General features: G+C 35.0%; 5 protein-coding genes and 1 long non-coding RNA gene across 12 annotated transcripts; 2 read left to right on the top strand and 4 right to left on the bottom strand.

Moving 5' to 3' along the window:
• Positions 1–107: 107 nt before the first annotated feature.
• LOC108842559 (pentatricopeptide repeat-containing protein At5g15280, mitochondrial) lies at positions 108–4,031 on the bottom strand. Its single transcript, XM_018615508.2, has one exon. It carries the CDS (start codon positions 3,911–3,913, stop codon positions 209–211), a length of 3,705 nt encoding a protein of 1,234 aa, XP_018471010.1. The 5' UTR covers positions 3,914–4,031; the 3' UTR covers positions 108–208.
• Positions 4,032–5,131: 1,100 nt separating this feature from the next.
• LOC108840306 (amino acid transporter AVT1J) lies at positions 5,132–7,910 on the bottom strand. Of its 2 annotated transcripts, XM_018613140.2 has the most exons (4): positions 7,653–7,910; positions 6,329–6,580; positions 5,970–6,109; positions 5,132–5,743 (listed from the first exon to the last, which is right to left on the bottom strand). In XM_018613140.2, exons 1-4 carry the CDS (start codon positions 7,810–7,812, stop codon positions 5,234–5,236), a joined length of 1,062 nt encoding a protein of 353 aa, XP_018468642.1. In that variant the 5' UTR covers positions 7,813–7,910; the 3' UTR covers positions 5,132–5,233. The 2 variants fall into 2 exon arrangements, with proteins under 2 accessions (XP_018468642.1, XP_018468641.1); XM_018613139.2 differs by having other exon boundaries at positions 5,970–6,580.
• A 2,551-nt stretch (positions 7,911–10,461) lies between these two features.
• LOC108826436 (gibberellin-regulated protein 4) lies at positions 10,462–11,764 on the bottom strand. The gene is made up of 4 exons (XM_018599826.2): positions 11,578–11,764; positions 11,372–11,410; positions 11,233–11,266; positions 10,462–10,875 (listed from the first exon to the last, which is right to left on the bottom strand). Exons 1-4 carry the CDS (start codon positions 11,641–11,643, stop codon positions 10,694–10,696), a joined length of 321 nt encoding a protein of 106 aa, XP_018455328.1. The 5' UTR covers positions 11,644–11,764; the 3' UTR covers positions 10,462–10,693.
• Positions 11,765–15,377: 3,613 nt separating this feature from the next.
• On the top strand, positions 15,378–15,986 carry LOC108817252 (uncharacterized). Its single transcript, XM_057004280.1, has 3 exons — positions 15,378–15,474; positions 15,582–15,655; positions 15,816–15,986. The coding sequence occupies exons 1-3, from the start codon at positions 15,378–15,380 to the stop codon at positions 15,984–15,986; spliced, it is 342 nt and encodes a 113-aa protein (XP_056860260.1).
• A 779-nt stretch (positions 15,987–16,765) lies between these two features.
• On the top strand, positions 16,766–18,243 carry LOC108817245 (40S ribosomal protein S9-1). The gene is made up of 3 exons (XM_018589887.2): positions 16,766–16,886; positions 17,085–17,466; positions 17,892–18,243. The coding sequence occupies exons 1-3, from the start codon at positions 16,859–16,861 to the stop codon at positions 18,073–18,075; spliced, it is 594 nt and encodes a 197-aa protein (XP_018445389.1). The 5' UTR covers positions 16,766–16,858; the 3' UTR covers positions 18,076–18,243.
• A 2,112-nt stretch (positions 18,244–20,355) lies between these two features.
• LOC108841540 (uncharacterized) lies at positions 20,356–22,816 on the bottom strand. 6 transcript variants are annotated; one of them, XR_008942619.1, is made up of 8 exons: positions 22,696–22,816; positions 22,451–22,534; positions 22,173–22,370; positions 21,946–22,071; positions 21,790–21,859; positions 20,924–21,677; positions 20,713–20,817; positions 20,356–20,606 (listed from the first exon to the last, which is right to left on the bottom strand). It is a non-coding gene; the product is annotated as an uncharacterized LOC108841540 (long non-coding RNA). The 6 variants fall into 6 exon arrangements; XR_001948144.2 differs by having other exon boundaries at positions 20,356–20,817; positions 20,924–21,055; positions 21,515–21,677; XR_001948146.2 differs by having other exon boundaries at positions 20,356–20,817; positions 21,764–21,859.
• Positions 22,817–24,005: the final 1,189 nt, after the last annotated feature.

The following is a 24,005-nucleotide window of genomic DNA, read 5'->3' as shown; positions in this document are numbered from 1 at the left end:
GACACTACTCTGGCATTAAGCTCAATCTGTGAAACATCAGACTTAAAAGGTCTTTAACACTTTTAGCTTGGTTTGGTAGTTCTTGAAGCTTTTTGAGGTTTTAAAAAAAGTCTCTTAACCAAAACTGTCATATATAGATATATATATAGTACAAATACTCAGATATGAAGAAGGTAACATCATCTCTTAGTGATTAATAAGAAATTAGTTATCGCTTCCAAGCAAATCCATTCCCAGAGAGAAGCCTAGACAAGAATCCTTGACCAGGTGTCTTCTTCTCCTTACAAGAACTCATGTTACTTATCAAAGACCAATGAGTCTCAAAATCAACTTCATAGCCACACTTCTGCATCATCTCCATCATCTCCGAAGCTTTCACCGTGTTGTTCTCAGCTCTAAACCCAACAATCACAATCTTAAACATCTCTCGACTCGGTACTGTTTCACCTAACTCAACCATTGACTTGATAAGTCCTTCTGATTCCAACACTTGACATGCTTCGCAGTACTTACGAACAAGACCACTCCATGTACTTATGCTTGGACTTAGACCTAGCTCCAACATTTCCGTATGAAACTCCCTAGCTTCATCCATCCGGTTGCTGCTGAATCTCAACAACCCGTCAATGACTGAATCATAGCTTGAAGAATCCGGAATCTTTCGGTTCTTCAACATTGTGTTCATGAGATGAACCGCGATCTTGAGATTCCCCCGACCAGATAGTTTCTTGATGAGGTTATCGTAGTAAGGAGCCGCCACCACGCCATCGCGTGTCGCACGCGTCAGAAAGTCTTCAGCTTTTACCATATCACCTCTCGAAATCAGGGATTCAACGATCTTGGTTTGGACAACAGAAGAAGAACCAAAGCTCCAGCCTTTTGATTCCATTACCCGCCACAGGTCCAGAGCTTTCTTCACTTCTCCATTGTCACACAGAGAACTGATAACCACTCTTAAGCTTCGATTGTTAGGTTTCATCCCCGCTGAGATCATGGACGATAGATACTCCAGAGACTTCGAATACTCTCCACACGAATAGTATCCATAAACAAGAAAGTTAAGCGTGGTTTCATCAGGCGACAATCCTCTCCCTCGCATTTCGACCACAACTTTACTAACCTCCGCAGCATTCTCAGCTCGAAACAGATAGAAGATCAGCAGATTGTAGATGATTACACCACCCCCAGGATTGCTGCTTTCTCCTAGCAACAGAAACTCCTTCAGACTAATCGCAGAGAGAAACTTACGCTCTGAACACATTCTCCGAACGTATTCTCTGTAACTCTCCACAGAACAGATCACTTTCTTCCTCACCAAGATTCCTAGCACTTCCTCAACTCTCCTCAAGTCGTCACCTTTACAATACCCTCGGAACATCAAACCGTAGATATCGTTGTCTAAGGAAACCCCATTTGATAATAATAATAATAATAAAGGATTTTCTGCGTCACGCATCTTCCCAGCTAAGCAGAGTCCTTCTATCAAAGCAGAGTAGACAACAGGTGAAGATGAATCTAACTCCTCTGCTAAACTAAACGCCTTCTCTGTTTCGTTAGCTAAACAGAGCAGAGGAATCAACATCAAACAACTCCCCAAGCTCGGAACTTGTTTCTTGTCTAGCATTCTGTCGAGTATAGCAAATGCAGCCGAATCGTTCCTGTCTTTACAGAGTCCCTTGATGAGATGGTTGTAAACCTCTTCTTCTTCCACAACGCAACCTTTCTCTCCTTCAAGTCTTTCCACAACAGAGTAAGCCATACGAGAGAACCCAAGAGCTGTGAGCTTCTCCACGAAAACACTACATGCCTTTGACTGTGATAGAGGATAGAGGAGCTCGAAGAGTTCGACCGCTTCCTTCACGAGTCCTTTCTGGACAAGACATTCCCATAGAGCTCCGCAACTGTCCAGATCAGGTAGCCAGTTACCCTTTCCCGCAGCCTCCCACACGCTCAGAACATCACTGACTGTTTCTTTCTTGCAGAAACAGCTTATCAGAGACGTGTAAGTCGCGTTGTCGACGGGATGATGCATCTGAGCCATTCTGTGGAAAATGAGTTTGCTCTGGCGACTTAACCCCTTCTTGCAATATTCTCGGACAAGAAAGTTTAGGGTTTCTCCATCTAACTGATTAGCCAGCTTCGGCCATTTCCCCATTAGGCTAACACTTACTCTGGCATGGGAACGTGATGCACAGAGACTTTTCATTAACACAGTAAAGCCTCGACGCGATAGCTTTTGACCCCATCGAGGCATTTCATCAAGAAGACTCAAAGCTGTGTGTAAATCACCATCATCACAAGCTCCAGAGATGAGCAAATTAAATTCAGGTAGAACAGACCTGTCGAGTACCATGTTCACCTTCTTCTCGTACGCATCCAGATCAGTGTCTAAGTACAGCCCATTCCCGAGATCATCGAAGAACTCTGCTTTGGAGAGTCCACAACCATTGTCCCTTTTCAATCTAACAGCTAAAGGATCAAACCCCACTAAACTAAACGCTTCCGTTAGCGGATCTTCAACTTTAGATAACATCTCGTTAACAATCTTTTTAGCTTCTTCAAACCGTCTAGCTTTGCAGTATCCAGCCACCATTATCTTAAACGTCGACAAGCCGAGCAACACTCCATTCTCCTTCATCTCGTCCACAACACAACGCGTGTGTTCCCACAACCCTTTTCTAAAAAGCCCACTCAAGATGGCATTGTAACTATACACATCAGGTTTCAAACCCTTTGACGTAATCTCAGATAAGTAAAGAAACGCTCTCTTGAGATCTCCTTCGTGACAACACCAGCCGATCAAGATACCGAACGTAGCCTCATCAGGTTTAAACCCCAAGCGTCGAAGCTCCTCCATGTATACATAAGCTCTCTCTGAGCCAAACCTCCTGCAGAGAGAATGCACAATCCTATTCCCAACAAACACATCAGGTCGGTACTTAACCTCCCCGAGAAAACTCAACAGATCCTCAAAGTCCTGCTTCTCGCTGTATCCTAAACAAATGTTACTATACATGGAGGAGGTGCTTGGGTCACAACCCAAACCCACAAGCTTCCTCGCCAGGTCTCTAGCCTCCTGAACCCTCTGGTCCAAGCAGAGTAACTCCACAACTCTCCCGAATCTATCAATATTCATGTTAAATGATACATCATCCCTTGACTCCTCCACCTCCACCTCCATCCAATCCAAACAAACTCTATAAGCTGGTTCCGTTCTGTAAACTCTAACCAGATGATCAACCAAAGCCTGGTAACACGATGTCGAAGGTACTAAACCCTTACCTCTCATCCAATCAAACAGCATAACCGCCTTCCTCGTATCGAAACCGTCCACGTATCTCTGAATCAAACCGCAGAAAACCACCTCGTTATTCAACAACGCGTCTCCGTCCTTCTCCATTTCCAACAGCAAGTGTTCAGCTTCCTTAACCATTCCTTCCCTGATGAGCAGCGTCGCCATGATCTCGTAAGACTGAGGGTGATGCTTAAACCCTTCGTATTGCCCATTAGCCCATCTGAAAACCTCCCATAAAGCTCGGACCTTTCCGCCTCTCCCAAGCTCGGATTCGAAACCCAGCAGCAGTTCGAGCACGTGCTCCGGTTTCAAGGCGTGGAATCTTCTGAACCTGCGGGTGGTTTCGGGAACCGCGTCGGACAAATCAGAAAGCAAGTCCTTTAGAGAAGGAGAAGAAGCAGTGACGCCGTTGCTTCTCTCCTTGGTTGACCTACCGAGAGACCACGAATCGAATATACCATGGGGGAGTGAGAAAGATTCATGCTTTCTCGGAATGGCTGAATCACTCCCGAGGAGAGAAGAGGAGGAGGAGGGAGTAGAGTAACGGCATGAGAGAAGAGAAGCCTTGTTAAGAAGACGGAGCCGAGTGGAGTATCTGGAGGAGAGGAGATTAAGCATGCGAGTGGAGAAAGTGATGGACGTTTATTTGCCTTCTTCTTAATCATCTGCTGCAATTGAGTTTTCGAACATTCCACACACCACGCAGGAAGAGGAAGGTCGAGTAAAAATCAGTGAAGGATCGAATCCATCGAAACGACAGCGTTTCATTTGTATACTTTCCCGTAAACAGGCCTTGTGTTTAACGAACCAATAAACCAAATGGGCTTATTATTGGGCTTTAAGAATAAGTTTGGGCTTTTATAATGCTATCTATACTATTAAAGTATAATCACATTTGGATTTTTACTCTGTTTACCCCTATTAAAGAAGCTTTATTTTGTATTCATTAATGACATTTTGAACATTTTGTATTGGTTTCTTTTTTAATTGTTTTTGGTTTGTCATTAACCACCGGTTTCCTAATTCAATTTTGGTATGTGATTATTCCGTGTTTGATACTGCATAATTTTAATATTTTTCACATGTTTGAAACTGCATCGTTTTTTCTCAAACTATTTAATGGTTTGGTTTTAAACCGCTTTTTCCTAAATATAATCCCAACTATCTAACAAAAATTATTTATAAAAAATAAAAATTGTTTATTGGTTCAACCAGTGGTTCAACCGGTAACTGGATTTCGACTTTAGTAGTTTTTATTGGATTTTTAAATTTTTTTTTTCAAACCCGAACTGAATTTATCTTTGATCAACCGGTAATCCGTTCAACCGCAGGTCTCAATCGAATTTCAAAACACCGATCAAAACTATAAAACTGTTATATTGATTTACATTTAAAATATCTAATTCAAAACTAAAAACCTAAAAATACATGTATAATATAGTTTTACCGAACATAAATCTGGATATAAAATACATATATGAGACGGATTATATAAATATATATACAAGACGGATTATATAAATGTGATTATATAAAATTTTCACCAAACATAAACCCGCGCTTTGAAAGCGCGGGTCAAAATCTAGTTTTGTACTTAAATTTATTACATTAATAAAGGGTATTGTTTTACTCTCTTCTGTCAATAATTAATAATGTAATGAAGCCTAGAGAAAGACAAGTCCAGTGATAGTGTACTTCCAGAGCTCAATCTCGGATCATGTCCAACTCATTTTATCTTCATCATCACAAACCAAGGAGCAACAGGTTATATGATGATGATGATGATGATGATGATGATGATGATGATGATGAATACACTTTGGCTATATGTTAAAACGTTTCGGAACTGTTTCTTTCATTAAAGAATAACACTAGTATTGCTATTACAAATATTTCTTCTACACAAACTCAAGAAGCTAGACTTTACCTATTCGGAATTCAAAACCGGCCAAAAATGTCCTTTACCGCCTTGTAAGTTCCGGTTATCATAACCATAATACCAATTAGTACAATACCAATGAGAACCAGTGTCTCCAGCCCGAGTCTTCGGTATTTGCCAGAGATTTTTAAATAGCATAAACAAGGCAATATAACTGAAGCAGTTGCGCTCAAGAATGCTCCGACCAAACTCATGAGCTCACCAAAAAACGGAATAAGCAATGCCACAATCACATTGCTAGCTACCAATATCGTACCAAGGACTAAACCGCCTGCTTTTTTGTTACGCACAAACCGGCTTCTCATTGCGTCGATTATAGGAGTAACCATGAGGGCAAACTTAGCAATAGGATTCACCAACGTAGTGCATATCGCCACTTTTGAACTAAGCTTATCAGTCGGAAGATTCAGTGTTATTTGTGACTCAACATTTGATCCATACATTAAGTAACCCAATATCGCTACCGATGCATATATGAATGTGCATATTGTGAAACATATAACCATAACCTACAAATGAAACCAACAAAAAAGAAGCCATGCAAAATCATTAGTTATAAGCTTTGAACCAGAAAAAGAAAAACTCTAATGGTACGTGTGAGAATAGAAATCTCCGACATCAGATATGACATAAATAATATATAAAGGATTTAGATTAATCCACTTATCGTCAATAATTTTAAATTAGAAACACATGATAAACTTGAATTTAATAGTATGTTTTGATATAACTTACATTTGAGAATTGGTGTTTGTTCTTCATGGAAGTATATAGAGTTGGGAAAACCGGATGAGCGCAGTAACAAAACATGTATAAGCTCACGGAGGTAGTGACTCCATCAATACGTAACATCTTTGAGTCTTGGTTCTTGAACCCTACTACATCAAATGCACCAACCCAAAAGATAGAGGCAAGAATCAAGCCGGAAGCAAAGACACCACTCGCGGAAACATAAGAAAGAATTCTCATATCATCTAACCAAACCGAGGGAAGGATAATAAGAGCTACTAGGACGATGAACATCTGCTTGCCTCCAAATTCTATATCCATGAATTTGAATCCAACGTTTGAGAAGAGTTTATTAAGGTTGTCACCTTCTAAGATCAAGAAACTAGTAGCCACAAGGTAAAGCTCGAGGTTCATGAAGATGGAGACAATGACACGTCCTGTGTTTCCAAAGGCTTTGTAGCCAATGTCCGGGTAAGTTCTGAGAAGTGGGTCCATGTCCATACATCTCTTGATGAGAATGGCACAATAGAAAGTTGTGATGGCTATGGTGAAGAGTATGATTAAACTTAGCCATCCTCCGGATGCTAATGCATATGGGACTGATAATATACCAACACCTAAAAGAGAAAGACCAAATAAAAGGTTTAATAAAGAACTGATTGTTCAAAGTGAAATGAAATGTTATTTTGTTTCTGTTCAGATGTCAAAATATTGTAATCTCTTAGGTATTTTAATTTTAAACGTAAAATACACACACAAAGAAACAAGATCGTTATCAAAGATATGATAGGATTCAAGAAGCTTGTAGAGGAAGAAGAACACAAATGGAATAAGTGTTGTTAGTGTGTTAGGCTTGCTAAGGGACACGTTTTATTTAGATATTGGAAGAGAAGTGGAACTATTGCTTTCTATTTAATCAATTGTTGGTTTTTTTTTGTTAGTATGCATATTTCATATATGGATAGAGATAGCGAAGATGGCTTATTAATGCTTGTCCAAACATGTGTAAAACTAAAACCTAGTTTGATCTATAACCCATTAAACACACAATGATACTATGATAACGACCTGTTTGATAGGCACATAACCACACTTCGCTAATAACATGCAATGCTCCATTGAAAACTCAGCTAAATTTGTTTTTTTGCAAAAAAAACTCAACTAAATTTGTTTAGACGGTTTCTATTTTGTTTAAACCGGCCTAACCAAAACATGACTGGAACTCAAACAAATGTTTGGTTTGCTGTATTCTTCCTTTCTATAATTATCAAAAATTATAAAACTGAATCTTGACGAAAGAACAATTCTGATTGAATTAAATTTGGTTTAAATTTGATTCAAGTGATTATCAACTAAGGCTAGTTCATTAATTTTAAAATATGAGGCAAAAATTAGATTGATCTTCTACGCAGCAATCTAAATAGAAGACAAAGTCAAAAGCTTGAGTTATAAGAGCATCTGGAGTGTAGCTAAATTTAGTGTTTCTATCAAATTATCAAAAAAATAAGTGATAACTATGATGAAAACAATTAGAAAACAGACCATATATATATCCACACATGTGGATAACTGGATAAGCTAAGTGTTAGAACCTTGGCCGTGAGTTATAGAATTTGGAGATAAGAATAAAACGTGTTGAACAAATCAAAGAGGGGGAGAATAAATTTAGAAAAAAGTGAAAAAACAAACCTGATAAAGCGTTGATGCCATGGAAACAGGTCTTGGAGAAAGACGTATTGCCCTGTGGATTATTATGGTTGAACTCATAATCACGAGGTGTCGCTTCTTCATCGTTAATCGTCTTGACGATGAATGGTTCCGACATGATATCTTCCTTCTCGTTCATCATTTGTTTTTTCTTCGACACTCTGCTCCTTCGATGTCGCGTGACAAATAAAGAGAGAAGAGTCGAGAGAGGAAAGAAATGGAGAATTTGCAAGTAATATAAACTCAAAAGGCAATATATAGTACTAGTAGAGCCGAAGTTAATGCCTATATTTTTCATTAGTTGTACTTTAGCTTTAAATAATAAGTATTAGTATTAATCTAACTTCAATAGGTTATCTTGTGTATATGATAATTATTTTGAAATAAAAGTTTTAGTGTACAACGACAACTAAACTGATCGTTAATTTAGATGTGAAGTATTATTTTGCATTTTGTAAAATATATATAGATGTGAAGTATTTTAGTTTAATAGTTTGACTCTGAGGTTTGGATTCGAATTCTTAAAAAGAAATGATCATTAATTTATTTTACAAAAAAAAGATCATTAATTTAATTATGTAAATTTATGTAGAAAACTTATATGAAATCTTTAGCATAATAATACAAACAGAGATGTTCATTGTAAATTTTTATAAATCGGTATATAGTGCGGTACATGTAGAACATAAGTGGTTAAATCATCATAAGATTTTAGTAAAAAAATCATCATGAGATATGCTTTAAAATTTATCAGTTAAAAATTGTTTTTTTATAAAGAAAAAGGGTTAAATCCGAATCTATTAAAGACACATACCTAACTTTCGGATGGGAGGTGCAGTCTACGGATAGACATTTTCTCAGGTATTCAAATATATTGTAAGCATTGACCCATATCCGCATGATCACGTGTGGAGCTAATAATTTTGCATTAGAGAGAAGTTAAACTCTGGTCTGGACCATCAGGGCACTCCTCATCTAGTGGAGATCATTAGACCACCACAACGTATTTGTTATCAATCAAAATTTGTTTTGTAGTAATTTTTATAATTTATAATAAATATACCAAAGTAAAATGTGTCTATTGATCCGCCGCTAATGTATCTATTGATCCGCCACTGCTCATAATCAAATTGGATTAGGTTAAATCATCTATATTATTAGTAACTCTACGTAGATAGACTTGTTTTAAAAAAAATATCTACCAGTTGCACAAAAAAAAATATCTACCATTAGTTATGACTTGTTTTTTATAAAGGGTTATTGGAACGAAACCTTTTTTTTTTTGAAATACTGGGACGAAACTATATACTATTTTATCAAGCTAATATATAATATGAGTGCAGAGTATAAACGAGGGCCATATTAGTATTAGCTAAATTCAAAGTAAGTTTGGTATGCTAATCAATAAACGAAATTACATTATTAATAGTTCAGTCAAACAAAAAAAAACATTGTTAATAATTATACGGAAACATAATCAGAATAAAATAACGTAGTGCGATTGACAGAAGAAAAGAGTATTTGCTTATACAGAAAAAGGGAAAACAGGAGAGTGACAGAAAATAGTTTCTATCTAACATATGATGTGACAAAAAAAAATCTAACATATGAAGAAAGCAATGTTATTAGTTAACAAACCAATATAAGAGTTAGAATCATTTATAGTGTTCTTAGAATATTAATGCTAATTCCTCAGCTCGATAGTCGATAGATCATAGAATTGCGCAACGCTAGTTTCATGTGTCCCAACGACAGTTTTGCCCTTTGGTTACTTTAGTTATTTTAGTATGTGTGCACCACAACAACAACAGCAAAACCTCATTTCATCTGTCCCATACCAGTTATGTCTTGAGCTAGTTTAAATTGGTTCTTGTTTTTTGTATATCCAATTGTCTATTATGAAAAGTATTGCTATATTGCCAAATACTAGCAATAAGCCTACCTGCTCTTCAAATTGCTCTCTTTAGAAGTACTTATTGTAACGTGGGGTGATGATGAAAGCATAAAGCTGATAGACAATTGGTAAATTTGTGGTTTATATGAGCGCACCGATTGTTGTCCTAATTTATTGAGACTATCTTTTTTTTTTTAATTTATTGACTCTCTAAAAAAGAAATCAAGGACGTTCTGCCCGCTTCTTCGTCATGGAGATGATAGCGACAAACGGAACCGCGTAGACAACGTGATTTTGGCATCGTGCAAAAGAACAATAATGGGCTTCTAAATATTAGGCTCTACAAAACCAATAATGGGCCTTCAAAGATTAGACTAAGACCATCGGCATCAAAGATTCATAGGAAGTTCACACACTTCCAAAAAAAAAAATGAACAGTGATGAATTCGGTTCGTTGGGGTTCGTCGTCTGGATGAACCCGGGTCGTCACGAATTTGCCACGTGGTAACTTTCTATTGGTCTGTTTTTTTTTAAAGGAAAAAAGAACAAAAAAATTGTGAACATTGATACTGATGTCCTAAGGGCATCATTATCAATAGGACTTTGATAATCCTTACAATAAAAAAAAAAAAAGCAAACGAAACATAAAAAGAAGAAGGAAGAAAAAGGACGAGCACTGGGACATCCTTGTTTAAGATCTTTTTGCCTTGGTCCTCTTTGGTCCTCCTTGGTAAATGTGAAGTACGAGCATGAAGGACATGTTGATAATGTTGATCTAAGTGTTGATAATGTTGATCTAAGGGGTCAATGTTAAAGTACGTCCTCCATTTTGTATGCTCTCTTACTTTTGCTTTTCTTGAAAATGTCGGTTATTGTGTATTTTTTGTTTGTGAAGAGAGTTTAAAACAAATTATTATTTATGAAAATATCATTCATTTATAGGCCACTCTCATATTTTAAGGGATTTAGAACAAAGTCCCAAAGGAGTGGCATAGCATTACAACATTAGGAATAAAATAGATAGAACAAGAAACACAAAACCAACAGTTGGATCAAATTGAAATATAAATATCATCGAAAACTTTAATTATAAAAAGGAACCGATAATATTAAAACGATTGGGATGTTTTCAAGGGCATTTTGGTCCACCTTGTTGAGTTTTCCAGTTGTTGTAGCAAGAGCAAACTTGTTTGTTCCCATAGTAACCCGGAGGCACACACAAACATTTTCTGCAGCATTTGTTGCAGAATAAAATGCACGCGTTGTGGTACTGTGTTTGGCTACACCTCCTATCGCACTCCTTCGGGCATTCTGGTTATTTCATACCGTTATGAGTTAGTCGATATTTTAGAAATTAAATGACTGAAACTAGTGAAAAGAAACGTAAAATGATGAAAAAGCAAGGATATAATCATGCGTTTTGACCGTTTATGTGTCCCAAGACAGTGGGTTGCTTTGACTCTTGACCATTATTTAGGGGTAAACTAGTCAATATTTTTATAGAGTCCACAGATCTGACCAAACAGTCGACTTCACACTCTACTTTCAACTTGCTGAACTAGTTTACTTGACGATTTCTTCACTTAATCATGAATTTGTTTTTCTGGCATAAGTATATAAAAGTTAAACCAGGTTGTACAAGAAGATAGCTGTGAAGGAAACACTTACGGGAACGTTTTAGGCTTCCTGGTCCATAACGTTTCTGAAAATTAGCCAAAAGATTAAAAAACCATAAGTAAATAATCAAAAACACTTGTAATCGATTAATATGTAAAAATCACTTATCAATTTAAGTAATAAAACTTACTGGGTTCCAATTCCCTCCAGATCCCTTTGAGGCCATAACCTAAAGACCAAAACAGTACAAGTACATTTAGCTAAGGTAGTCTTAAATAGTAGAACCAAAGGTACAATGATAGAACGACATTATCCTTGTATAGGTGAAATATTAAATATATGGTTTCTAATCGTTCAAAAAAAAACAATGTGAGAAGTTTAGAAGTGAGATGTTACCATGGTTTGGAGCAAGGAGAAGACAACGAGGGCCAAGAGGAAGAGAGCTCCATATGACTTAGCCATTTTTGTTTTCTTAAAGAACCAAACACTCCTCTAGATCTACTCAAACTAGTTTGGTTTCTTTTTGTTTGAGTTTCTAAAAGATGAGTACTGAGAGAGAAGTATTGGTTGAGGACCCTATGATGTTGCATATAAGCTATATATACACTCAGTGGTTACCATTAAATTATTCCATGCGGCAATTCGTATCGTAAATACCGTATCCTTTCAGTTATATCCAGCCACGTTATCCTACAGTGTTAGTCACTTGCTATTGGTAACTGTGGTTGATGGTTGCACATGGTTTAAGAAAAGCTTCTTTTTTTTTAATGACGCCAGAAAGCTTAAATATATTTTGAATTCGATACTTGTGTAATATATTATGAACCTTATTAGTTTTAAAAATCTAAGAACGATAGTAAGATACTATACATCGTATGTTTTGTATGCTATAACTTATATGTTTTCAGTCTCACAGATTGCAGTATATTTTTAAGTGATTTTACATATTTTTACATTCCTTTTAATTAAAGGAAACCAACTATAATTATCTTGCATTTTGTTTCATCTCCATTTTTCAGTTGGGTTGAGTAAATCTCAAACCCTGGAGAGTCACATTTGTGTAAGCTATAACATGTATGAAGGAGCTTTCTCCGGTTACATTCCTTTTTTTTAAACATTCCACTGCATAGTATGAAAAAAAAATGTGGAGGGGATCAGAATTTTGGTTCGAGATTTTGGGATAAACTAGTTCGGTTTGAAGATTTTTTTTATCGTTGTGGTTAGTTTAAAATTAGTATTGTATTTAGATTCCTAATAGTTTTTCGGTAATCGGTAAACCACAATATGTGATTTTGACGTTTTGAACTATGATTTCAGATACATAAGTTTTGAATTTTCAATTCAGACTTTATTTTAAAGAGATATAGTACGAATCCTTGGTTTACATTGGTGATATGATATTTTTGTGAAGAAGTAGATTGTTTATCTTGTTTTGAAAGACAGAGAAAAAAAGGACGGTGCATTGAAGAAGGAGAAGGGAGTTAGATCTGACCAACGGTCCCAACTGTAAAATTGTAACTACAGTCTTTACTACACTATTAATACCCTTACTTGTTTCTTACCAACAAAAAAATACCCTAATACTTGTTGAGGGATGATGATTAATTAAATAGTTTAGAATATAGTGACGAGTGAAGAGAAATTTATTACTCAATCGTATGTATCGTTATGTTTTTTAATGATAGAAATCAGATCTAGGTCACTTGCTACAATCAGGATTGTCAGGTTGATTGCTTAGCAGATTTCAATCAAGGGATTCAAATATATAGATGAACAAATTCTTAGTAGAGTTAAGTAGTAGGAGAATGACTATTCCTTTAGAGTTACTACTTACGACCTCAATAACACTTTTTCTTCTTCTTAAATCTGTTTTGAGTAAAAGTGAACCACAAGCACGCAGGTAGTAGTAATACTGATTCCACCACTAGATATATCTGTTCGTAAATACAAGAACATTACGATTTAGGCAAGTTGAAAGACATATGCAACAACAAAAACGTTAATACACATGCACACACATATACCAGCTTGTGTACTGCGTAAATATCAATTCATGTAAAGTTGTTATTACGTAAAAATACAAAAAAGATTGAAATGAGGATAAAGAGAAGGCATGTGCATTTACCCAGTTCCACATGCTCTCACCCAGTTATTGTGTTAAGCCACTGTGCTCGGAGAAAAGGAGGGAACATAGGGATATTTTTGATTTTAAGATATATTATCTTTTTCGTAAGTAATAACGTATGAGCTTCACCGGCGTTTTTCTTTGACCGGCCGACGGAATGGGCTTTCTATGCCACCGTCGGCCCGGTTTCCTCTAATTTCCTCTGGTTTTCTCTTTGTTTTCCAAGTAGATTCTTTCTAATCTAAGGTTTTTATTTCTTTGAGTAGTTGTATTGTCTCCGGCGTCGCACTTCTTTGTGGTGGACGTTCGGCTTTTGTAACCGCCGTGGCTCTTTATTCAGGAGAACGGTCGGCTTCAGTTGTCTTGGAAGGTGGAGGCTTGTTTTGCTCCGGTACTTTTGTGTGGTGGCTCGGTGTCGGTTTGAGGCTTCGATTCGTGAGGAGATCTCGAGGTTGATGATGCTCCCCGGTGAAGGATCCGGTGAATGAAGCGGTGGTGATGAAGTTGTGGACCACGACGACTCGGGATGAGTTCTCGGGCGAGGCTCGATAGACTCTCCGTTGAGGTGTGTTGAGGTTTCAAAATCAGGAAGAGTCGTTGTTTGGTCGGTTGATTGTTGAGGTTTGCGAGGTGGATCTTGTCCGGTGGGATCCGGTAAAGGTGCAGAGCCAGTGTGGTCAGCGTGTCCGGTGCGATCCGGTGGTGTCGGTGGCACACTTTCTGCTAGGGTTTCCATTTTCTTTTGGGCTTTAGGCCCACTTTTGTTTGGTGCTAATGAGCCCACTTGTTTGGGTTTCTTTGTATTTTGTTGTATAAACCTTTGCTATGGGCTTGGCCCTTTAATCAATTTCTTAGATGGAAAAAAAAAAAAGGGAAACAAAAAAAAAAACGTATGAAGTCATTATTTACCAGAAGTAAATATATTTAATGATACACGACAGAAGAACATAGTAAATGAAAAAAGTGAATAACCCAAAATGTACAAAAGATGGAGAACTTATAGGAAATGACAACGGATATTAAATTTATCTAGGATAATAGGTCTGCTCGTTTTTAATATATTGATTTGTAAACTATGAAATGAATAAGACATTTGGTTTTGTTTAATAAGTTTTCAATTGTTTGGGATCCGGTTAAATAGAGAGCATATGAGAAAATTACCAGTTTGATTTTTGCAACATGGCGACAAAATGTAAATATATTGCATGGAAGATAATTTTAGTTAATGTAAAAAAAAAGGATAAGTTTAGCTATGTTTCTTTCATATATTCGAATTACACTAATATGCGTTTAGAAAAATAAAGAAACTAATGAAAATAATTGGTATTACAAAAAAAAGGTCTGACAAAAATAATACAAGGGCTATTATAAGAAACATGTAGGGTCGGGGAACGGCACGGCAAAGCACGGACCGTAGGACCCTTTAAAAGAAAACATTTGGATAAAAATTTCAAAGTATTTGTATAAAAAGATCTCAAGCATGTGCTGGATCACATGGATATTGATTACTGTCGAAAAGGGTTTTATAGATCATGTCAAGTTGTTCAAACAAATGGATGCATACAGCATACAGATGATGAAAATATCACTTTTAATTTCCTGCGTTAACAAGAAATAAGAGATAGTGATCATCATGTCAACTTGTTCACATATACAAACCAAACTTGCAGGACATTGAGATAGTTTTCATACCTTGGGAGTATTATTGGTTTCTTTCCAAAAAACTTCAAATTTGAAACGGAAGTAACAATTTTGAAATATTATTTCTAATCGTGAAATATTAAATCGGTAACGACAAAGGCAAATTTCATTTCGCAAAAATTTATAACTTAGATCCAAATGAAAATGTAGGGGTCGTAATGTAAAAGACTAAACGTCAAGACCCTATGTGTGATGTTTATAGTTCTTGAGACTAATCAGTTAATCAATCGTTGAACATAAGAAGGTCAATGATTAATTTACATCTGACAATATTTGCATATTCGAATCTTGAAGTGAAATTGTAAGTATTGAATCAGATTATCCTTTGAATAGTTATGCTCTTTGTTGCTTGCAGATTCTGAAAAAAAAAATGAATTTCTTGAACTCAGCAGCATCCATATGCAAAATAGTTAGCTTGAGGGAACTAATCACAGAGGTTGCTACTTACGGTGGCAGTGGCATTTCCGGTATATATACTTATCATTCTCTCTTGAGGCTGATTTCAAGATCACTATGTATGTGTGTGTGTTTTCGTTATCTCTTCTGATTAATTCACTTGTATTGTTGTTCTTAGATGGTTCTTCAAGTCGGTTGAGTTTGGTGTTTAAGCGTTGGGCTACGAAGAAAACCAGTGGTTCAACAAAGAACGTCCTGACTCTAAACCCAAGAACAATAAGCTAATTAGGATGCAGAGAACCAAATCAGTCTGAGAGTGTGTTTGATTTTGAAGAATGTGACACCGGGAAACATAATAGTCCATCAATGACCGTGGTACTCGGTTTCATCCGGGAGACTATGTTGGCATCAGGAAGGATCATACTCTGTTTGCATCGGAGGAAGGAAGGACGAGTCAGGTTCTAGAAAACAAGATCAATGGACGCAAATGGATTCTGTTGATCCTAAGGGAGGTCATGTTCTTCACTATATCTACACTAGAGCTGCTCCGACTAAGATGGAGACAGCTTCTTCGTCGTCGTGAAAAAAGACATTGATTCAACAATCATCTTTAGTAAAAGGATGATTGTATCTTAGAACAGCAACACTCGGTTCAATAACACATAGCTGTTTTTTGTTCTTTCAGGCTTTGTTGGGCTTGTTTACGCCAAGTCAAAAGATTTTCAAATAAATCAATTCAAGTTTAAGTGTCTGGCTTTTGTTATACATCTTCGAGTGTGCGCACCTCCAATGCGAGCAAAACAAGAACGCACAATACTTCCCATTAACATAGTGTAACATATTTTTAATAATACGAACGCGAGTCCGCCACTGTATGCTATGCTGCATATAAGAAATTAATACAACGATATCTTGTCGCTTTCAGTTGTGACTGTAGTAATCATATACAGCATACGAGTATGGAGAGCCAGCTTTGTTTTCGGACATAATGTGCAGTTAAGAGCCAACTTGTTTTAAGTTCCCTCCAATTTCTTCTCAAGTTGTCACTTGTCACCCCACATCAATTTTTGAATTATATTCCCTGCTATTTTGCATTTTCATTAATGCAAAGCTCATTTTTAAACTAAAGTTATTTCGTGATGCAGAAAATAAATTATACAGTATGTCATTTTTAATTTTGCAATTATCCCTAATATATTGGGATATTTGATATAACATTCAGACTTATGTATAATGGACATCCTTTGGTACAAATTATTCTGGGTTCAAACAAGTTGATCTAAGCCCAATAGAGTTATATTCCAATTAAAACGGGCCCGTAAATCCAGAAAGGCCCATGAAAGCCACGAGACTTAGGGTTTTTAAACAACCATATAAAGGATGAACTCGTCTCCTTCACCCTCTCTACGTGCTCCAGCTCTCAAGATCGCCGCTTCTCACTAAGAAGACCAAAACATGGTGCACGTTTGCTACTACCGTAACTGTAAGTCTCCACCTTCCTCTCTGCCGCTTAGTTTAACCATCATCTTCGATTCGATCTGCTTAGGATTACTATACACTCTAAATTTAGAATACAAGTCATTGTGATTTTGCTTCGGTAGATTTCTTAGAAATCTCATTTGCGTAGATCCGGTCCGAAGATGTTACATTGCTGATAATCTGTGTTTGTGTGTAATAATAGATGGAAAGACCTTCAAGGGACCAAGACGTCCTTTCGAGAAGGAGCGTCTGGACTCGGAGCTGAAGCTAGTCGGCGAGTACGGTCTCCGCAACAAGCGTGAGCTCTGGAGAGTCCAGTACTCTCTGAGCCGCATCCGTAACGCCGCCAGAGATCTTCTGACTCTCGACGAGAAGAATCCCAAGAGGATCTTTGAGGGAGAGGCCCTGCTAAGGAAGATGAACCGGTACGGGCTTCTCGACGAGAGCCAGAACAAGCTCGATTACGTCTTGGCCTTGACGGTGGAGAACTTTCTTGAGCGTCGTCTTCAGACTATTGTGTTTAAGTCTGGTATGGCTAAGTCTATCCATCACTCCCGTGTCCTCATCAGGCAGAGGCATATCAGGTAAATATGGAGAGATTGCTTTCTTGTTCTAATGTGTTGATTAATTCTGAATAAGCATTTCATTTTGTTTTATCACAGCTTTTTGGTCATTACGCTTCAAACTGTCTGTTTTGTTTACAAACTTGTCGGAATTGTTTTTACCAGTCTAAAGCGTTTTTTGTTACACATTTGATGTTCCTCGTTGGTGGTCAGTTCTGTGTTGATTGAAACTGAATAAGCATTTCATTCTCCGACACGACCTTTTTGACTTTAAAACCTCAAACTGTGTGTTTGGTCTATAAATCATTTTTACCAGTATTAAACGGTTTTGTTACACATCTGATTTATGTTTTCTTTTTGTGTTGATGGTATTCAAAGTTTTAAACTTTCATAGTGGCATCGAGTTGATCTTGTTACTGATCTTGATTTGGTTTTTTGTTGTCTAGGGTTGGAAAGCAATTGGTGAACATTCCTTCGTTCATGGTGAGACTTGACTCGCAGAAACACATCGACTTTGCATTGACCAGTCCCTTCGGTGGTGGCCGTCCAGGAAGAGTGAAGAGAAGGAACGAGAAGTCTGCGTCCAAGAAAGCCTCTGGTGGCGACGCTGACGGTGATGACGAAGAGTAAACTCCCAACTCTCGCCGCCTGCTTTTAGCTATGAAGCACTCTGCTTTTTGATATCTTTAGTTTTGAATTTCCTCTTTTCAGACGATTGTTTTGTGGTTTCTTTGTGTGTCGAACCTTTCTCGAGTTATATTTTATTTTGAGACAAAAAATGATCGTCCTTTTGCTAAAGCTTAAATGTCTTGTGGGCCTAATGGTTGCTTATGTAATAACGCAACCTCTTTAGGGTTATTGCATTAGTTGTTTGCCTTCGGTCCGTTAAAATTTGTTTATTTCATCTAAATCCTATTTTATTATTCTTAAATTCTTAGTTGATGTCGCCGTCCGTGATTATATAATGCACACGTGTTACATGCAAACTACGTGGAAACCAGCTCACCATACTAATAATTAGGCCTGGGCGTTCGGTGGCCCGTTCGGTATCGGTCCGGGTGATTCGGATTTTCGGATTTTCGGAATTATGCTTAGAAGTACCATTCGGTATTTACTAATTATCGGATCGGATTCGGTTCGGTTCCTTCCGGTTCGGTTCGGATCGGATGTAACCAATGTTTAAAATCGTTCAAAAAAATATTTTTTAAACTTCAAAAAATGACAAATTTTTGTTTCAAAATATATAAATTGTTTATAAATCTAATTAAATATTAGTTAAACTAACTAAATTAGCTAAAAATAATTCAAAATAACAAATAAAACAAACTACAAAAATATTTTGAATAGTCAAAAATATCTAAATCACTATAAAATATATCAAAATATTAACATATTTAACTAATTTCGGATATTTTCGGATCCTAGTTCGGATTTCGGATCGGTTCGGGTTATAACCAAACACCAAAGTGCTAAGCTCATAAGTCCCGTTCGGATATTTTTATATAACAGTTAGGATTCGGTTTCGGTTTTTCCGGTTCGGGTTTAGATAGGTACTTCGGGTTGAGGTAAAAACGCCCAGGCCTACTAATAATTGTGTTTTATACTTGAAGAGATTCAAGCAGCGGTAGATTATTCAAACACGTAAATGAAGTAGTAGTATCACTTATCACTCGATGTAAGCCATTGTACAAATCCCATTTCTTCACGTATTCAAGCCTTTTTAAAATTACTAGAGTGTTTTTGAAAAATAAATATCATGAATTTATAGATTAAAATAAAAAGTAAAGAATCAGTGCAAATGCTTTTTTTAAATACACAAATAATTGTTTTCTCGGTAATATATAATCTTTTGGGATTAGCTATGAATTACTTTTTTCTGCCACGAAGCTATGACCTACTTAAAAACTGATCTATTACTATTTTGAAATTATTTTTCGTATTCGAATTTCACGTTAAAAATTAAAGTGGTTAATATCAATATTACTCTTAATAAAAAATTATATAATTTATTATATAATTAAAAATGAATATCATACCAGTAATATTAGATTTATCTGTTATATTAAATAATTAATTATAATTGATATAATAGATTTTCAAAAAACATATTTTAGATAACTAAGATAATTCTTATATATATATATATTGTATTATTATTTGAAAATAATATTTTCTATTATATTTTTTTATTAAATATGGTGAAACAAAAATATTTGTATAAGATATGTTCTAAAATATTTGAATATGTAAATGTTTTTTAAATTTCAACACAACAATAGCATGTATATATATTGTTAGATAAAAACTTTATCTTTTTGTCAACTAAATATTTTTGTCATATATAAATAATTTGATGTTTAATTTATTTTTTTAAGAATATAAATAATAAATCTTTTTAAAATAGGTATTTGTAAAAAAAAAATTATGTCTAGTTATCAATAAATACAAAGAAATTGCAGCTCAGTGTATTTATAAAATCATTTGCTAGATGTCTTTAAGTTATTTATAAGAGTCTATATATATTTAATAAAGGTTTTAAAAAGGGCAAATCTCTAAAATAGCACTTTTTAAGTTTTTATCACAAAAATAGCACTCAAAAAATAAAATGACCAAAATAGCACCTTTTTGTTTTGAAAATTTTTATTTTCATTTTTTATTTTTAAAAATTTGAATACATTCCTAAAACTACACCTCTTAACTCTAAACCCTAAGTCTTAGATTAATCAACCCAAATGTTATAAATGAATATTTACCTTTCAATAAAACTTATTTTGGTCATTTTCTTCCTTGTGATGCTATTTTTGTGACAAAAACTTGGTTTGGTGCTATTTTTGTCTTTTTCTCTTTAAAAAAATCAATTTTAGAGTTTTTAAAATTTTATAAGCCAATTTAAAATGTATGTTGAACCTGTTTATAATTATATAAATGTACATTTTTAATGATTTATAAATCATATAAAATTTGTAGATAGATAAACTCATCTGCTTGAAAATTGAAAAGATAAGTTGTACTCCTACGCATGAGTGCAATCTATAAAATGAGTGGTTAATGCTCTATTACTCAAGTTTAGCACGTTTTCCTCTGTGCTTCGTCACAATTACGTGTGCTGGCGTTTTCTTCAACATCTAGGTCTCCAGTCTCTTGAGTATACACCCTAATCACTTGCAGAAAATAGAGGCACTTCAGAACTGGTGGCAAATGGGATTCCAACTGGGGATGTCAAAGGTTGCAGGACTGAAGGAGAGACAACCTTCGTAATTGTTATACCTGAAACCTTCGTAACTATAATAGCCTGAGTCATTCCCTCTAAGTTGTATTCACATGTACCTAGCTAGTCTCTGGTTGAATCTTGAAGTTTTCTTGAATACAAAGCTACGAAAGATACAGAGAAAACAATTAAAAGGCGATATATACATATGAATGGGAGTGAGTGTAGAAACCTAAGACAAATAAAGGCAACAAAGTGAAAAATTGGAACCTGTATTCATCACTGAATCTGTATGCAAAGATGATATCAGGATACTCTTCCAAAACGGCAGAAGAACATGAATACATCAGATTGAGGGCTGCTTCATCATTAGGCTTCTCAAACTCATGAACTCGAGAAAATCTATAGTGGTTTAAGAAAGTAAGAAGAAGTGAATTTGAACATTCTCGACAAATAAAAATAAATAAAATCCTTATTCAAAGTTCAAGTTCCATAAACAATGTGAAGAAACTACAACAAATGCAAGTACTTTTTGCAGTCATGCGTAAAGACACTGTCTTTAGACATTTTATTAGAGAAAACTAATGTAGCTACAACAAATGCAAGTACTTTTTTTTTTGCAATCATGTTTAAATTAGTTAGGGGATGTTATTTTATTCAGTGGATGTCTTAGTAAATTGCTATCTGGATTTTTTTTGTTTTTTTTAATCATGGCATATCTGTAAGTAGGCCATTTTGGAAGCTTTAATTTGATTGTTTTTGAGGTTTAGGAGGCCATAAAGTATATTTTGAAAAAAGCTATTCGAGAAAAGGAAACTTGAGAAGAATCTGATTGGAGCAAAAGCCAGATGCTGTTTCTACTTGTTTGAAGCGGAGGGATGAGGTCATGAGAGATTGGTTTTGTCCTCCTGCATGTCATGTAACTGTTTGAAATTGTATGGAGTGACATGATTCTGAAATCTCATTCCTTGCCAATTAGCACTTCATGGCAGCTTGGTAGCTCCGGTCCTCCATCACCACTCATCTGTAATATGTTTGAGTTTCAAGGGTCAAAGTAAAGGTCACAATTTTTAAAAGCAAGCTAAACGGAATTTTGGAGCAAAAACGAACATCCGCAAGTGCCAGAGTGGTTGCACCTTTTTTTGCTGAGTTTTATCATCTCTCTGTCCAAGACCAAAAAAATGGTACTGTAGTTGTCATCGTTAGCTGGAAATAGAGTGTACATTTACTGTGAATGTGTATTTTAAATTATGATGTTCCTTTCGATATGAGACAGGGTGACCACTTCATACCTAATGACACTGGTGATGTTTGGAGAAACACATTTGTTGCATCGGAGAGGATTGCAGGATTGGAGAAACACAACCAAGTTGTTTGAAAAGAGAAGATTATGCTATTTCGTAATATATACGCCTGACCTGTAAACAAAAAACTTCAATCATGTAAACAGCCAAAAGGTCCAAAACATAAAACATGAAGCTCATCAGAACTAAGGCCAAACTCAAGCACATGTTTTTACCTTTAGCGCTCCTTTCAATGACTGAGCAAGTTCTTCTATGACCGCTTCAGGGTATTGGGTCCCCCTTTGAGAGAGAAGAGAAGACAGCAGAAGCTAAGTCATCCTTTGATTTCCTTCATATGAACCTGACCTGAGAAGCTATGGTTCACTGAACCGTGGTGAGCATTTGGAGGCTCCGGCCTCTGCAGTATCAATGAACTATATATAGCAAAGATTATCTGAGTAAAGAGGGGGAGATGTAGAGATTGAGGAAGATAAAAGAGTTCCATGATGCTCACCACGGTTTAGTGAACCATAGCTTCTCAGACAACCGATCTCAACCACTCGTATAGATTTTCTAAATACAGTTTCTATGCTCGAATCTGCAATATATAAAAAAGAAGCTCATGAACATAAATGAATTACTTCCCCTGGAGACATAAGCTAAGAAAAGAAATCTATAAATAGACAAATGGAGAGGAAGGTGAAAGGAATCCATTGAATGAGTTTAATCAAATTGATTAGAGAAGATAGTGGTGAATACATTGAAACGGATTTGGAGAAGAATGATGGAAGATGTGGAAGTGGAAAGGAAAAAATTAATGAAGACATGGAAGTAGAAACGATAGAGAAGATGAAATTAGAGTTATGACACTTCTCTGTCGACAAAACAATGTCTAAAAAATATTGGGAAAATCGCATAAAAAACCTTTAAAGTGTCACTTACTAAGTTTTTTCACTAACACTTTTAACCTTCAATGTGACATTTGTATCATAAAAAACCTCCAAATCAAAAAATTGACCGGTTCAGCAGGTAATTTTTCAAAAATAATTATTTAATTAATAAAATAAACAAAATAAATAAATAAAAATCCAAAAATAAATAGAAATCGAAAATTTTAATAAAATTTACAAAAATCAAAAAAAAAAGAAATCAAAAAAATAAATTAAAATTTTAGAAAATTAAATAAATATATTAAAAATTAAATTATTTTCTAAAATATTAATAAAAATAACTAAAAAATTAATAATAAATAAGATTAAATTTAAATAGAGAAGAACTAAATAAAAAGTTCACAGTTTTTTTTTTAAAATGGAAAATATAAAACTCAAAATTCAAAATTCACAAGTGACGATGATGGTTTCTCACATAACCATTAACAATGACGATAATTGTCATATCTCCAATGATAGTTTCCAACATCATCTTAAAAATGACAAAAAAATATTTTTTCAAACTTTTGAATTTTCATTTTTTTTGAAATATATGAATTTTTTTATTTTCTGTTTTTAGTTTGATCTCATTTATTTTTGAATTTTAATTTTCTAAATAATAATTAATTTCAGATTTTTTTCTAACTTTTTTGATTGTTATGTAATTATATATTAATTAATAAAAATCAGAAAATTAGAAAAAATCAGAAAATTAATTAAAATTCAAAACTAAATGAGATCAAATTAAAAAAACAGATAAATAAAAATTCATATATTTCAAAAAAAATGAAAATTCAAAAGTTTGAAAAAGATTTTCTTTTGTCATTTTCAAGATGATGTTGGAAACTATCGTTAGAGATATAGCAATTATCGTCATTGTTAATGGTTATGTGAGAAACCATCATCGTCACTAGTGATTTTGAATTTTATATTTTCCATTTTTTAAAAAAAAATTGTGAACTTTTTATTTAGTTCTTCTCTATTTAAATTTAATCTTATTTATTATTAACTTTTTAGTTATTTTTATTAATATTTTTAGAAAATAATTTAATTTTTAATATATTTATTTAATTTTCTAAAATTTTAATTTATTTTTTGATTTTTTTTCATTTTTGTAAATTTTATTAGAATTTTTCGATT

This window comes from Raphanus sativus, chromosome 2 (assembly GCF_000801105.2).
Source record: "Raphanus sativus cultivar WK10039 chromosome 2, ASM80110v3, whole genome shotgun sequence".
In the NCBI taxonomy this organism is placed as follows: domain Eukaryota; kingdom Viridiplantae; phylum Streptophyta; class Magnoliopsida; order Brassicales; family Brassicaceae; genus Raphanus; species Raphanus sativus.
This window is presented reverse-complemented; position numbering and strand designations above follow the sequence as displayed.

Excerpts from the sequence above, each read along its gene's own strand:
- LOC108840306 (XM_018613139.2), bottom strand. The coding sequence starts at position 7,812 with ATGATGAACGAGAAGGAAGATATCATGTCGGAACCATTCATCGTCAAG. Across the intron at positions 6,581-7,652 it reads TGGCATCAACGCTTTATCAG|GTGTTGGTATATTATCAGTC; the intron begins GTTTGTTTTTTC and ends TTTCTCTTTTAG. Across the intron at positions 5,744-5,969 it reads ACAAACACCAATTCTCAAAT|GTTATGGTTATATGTTTCAC; the intron begins GTAAGTTATATC and ends TTTCATTTGTAG.
- LOC108817252 (XM_057004280.1), top strand. The coding sequence starts at position 15,378 with ATGAATTTCTTGAACTCAGCAGCATCCATATGCAAAATAGTTAGCTTG. Across the intron at positions 15,475-15,581 it reads CGGTGGCAGTGGCATTTCCG|ATGGTTCTTCAAGTCGGTTG; the intron begins GTATATATACTT and ends TGTTGTTCTTAG. Across the intron at positions 15,656-15,815 it reads CCAGTGGTTCAACAAAGAAC|GAAGGATCATACTCTGTTTG; the intron begins GTCCTGACTCTA and ends TGTTGGCATCAG.
- LOC108826436 (XM_018599826.2), bottom strand. The coding sequence starts at position 11,643 with ATGGCTAAGTCATATGGAGCTCTCTTCCTCTTGGCCCTCGTTGTCTTC. Across the intron at positions 11,267-11,371 it reads CTGGAGGGAATTGGAACCCA|AAACGTTATGGACCAGGAAG; the intron begins GTAAGTTTTATT and ends GCTAATTTTCAG. Across the intron at positions 10,876-11,232 it reads AGGAAGCCTAAAACGTTCCC|AATGCCCGAAGGAGTGCGAT; the intron begins GTAAGTGTTTCC and ends TGAAATAACCAG.
- LOC108817245 (XM_018589887.2), top strand. The coding sequence starts at position 16,859 with ATGGTGCACGTTTGCTACTACCGTAACT. Across the intron at positions 16,887-17,084 it reads CGTTTGCTACTACCGTAACT|ATGGAAAGACCTTCAAGGGA; the intron begins GTAAGTCTCCAC and ends GTGTAATAATAG. Across the intron at positions 17,467-17,891 it reads ATCAGGCAGAGGCATATCAG|GGTTGGAAAGCAATTGGTGA; the intron begins GTAAATATGGAG and ends TTTGTTGTCTAG.
- LOC108842559 (XM_018615508.2), bottom strand. The coding sequence starts at position 3,913 with ATGCTTAATCTCCTCTCCTCCAGATACTCCACTCGGCTCCGTCTTCTT.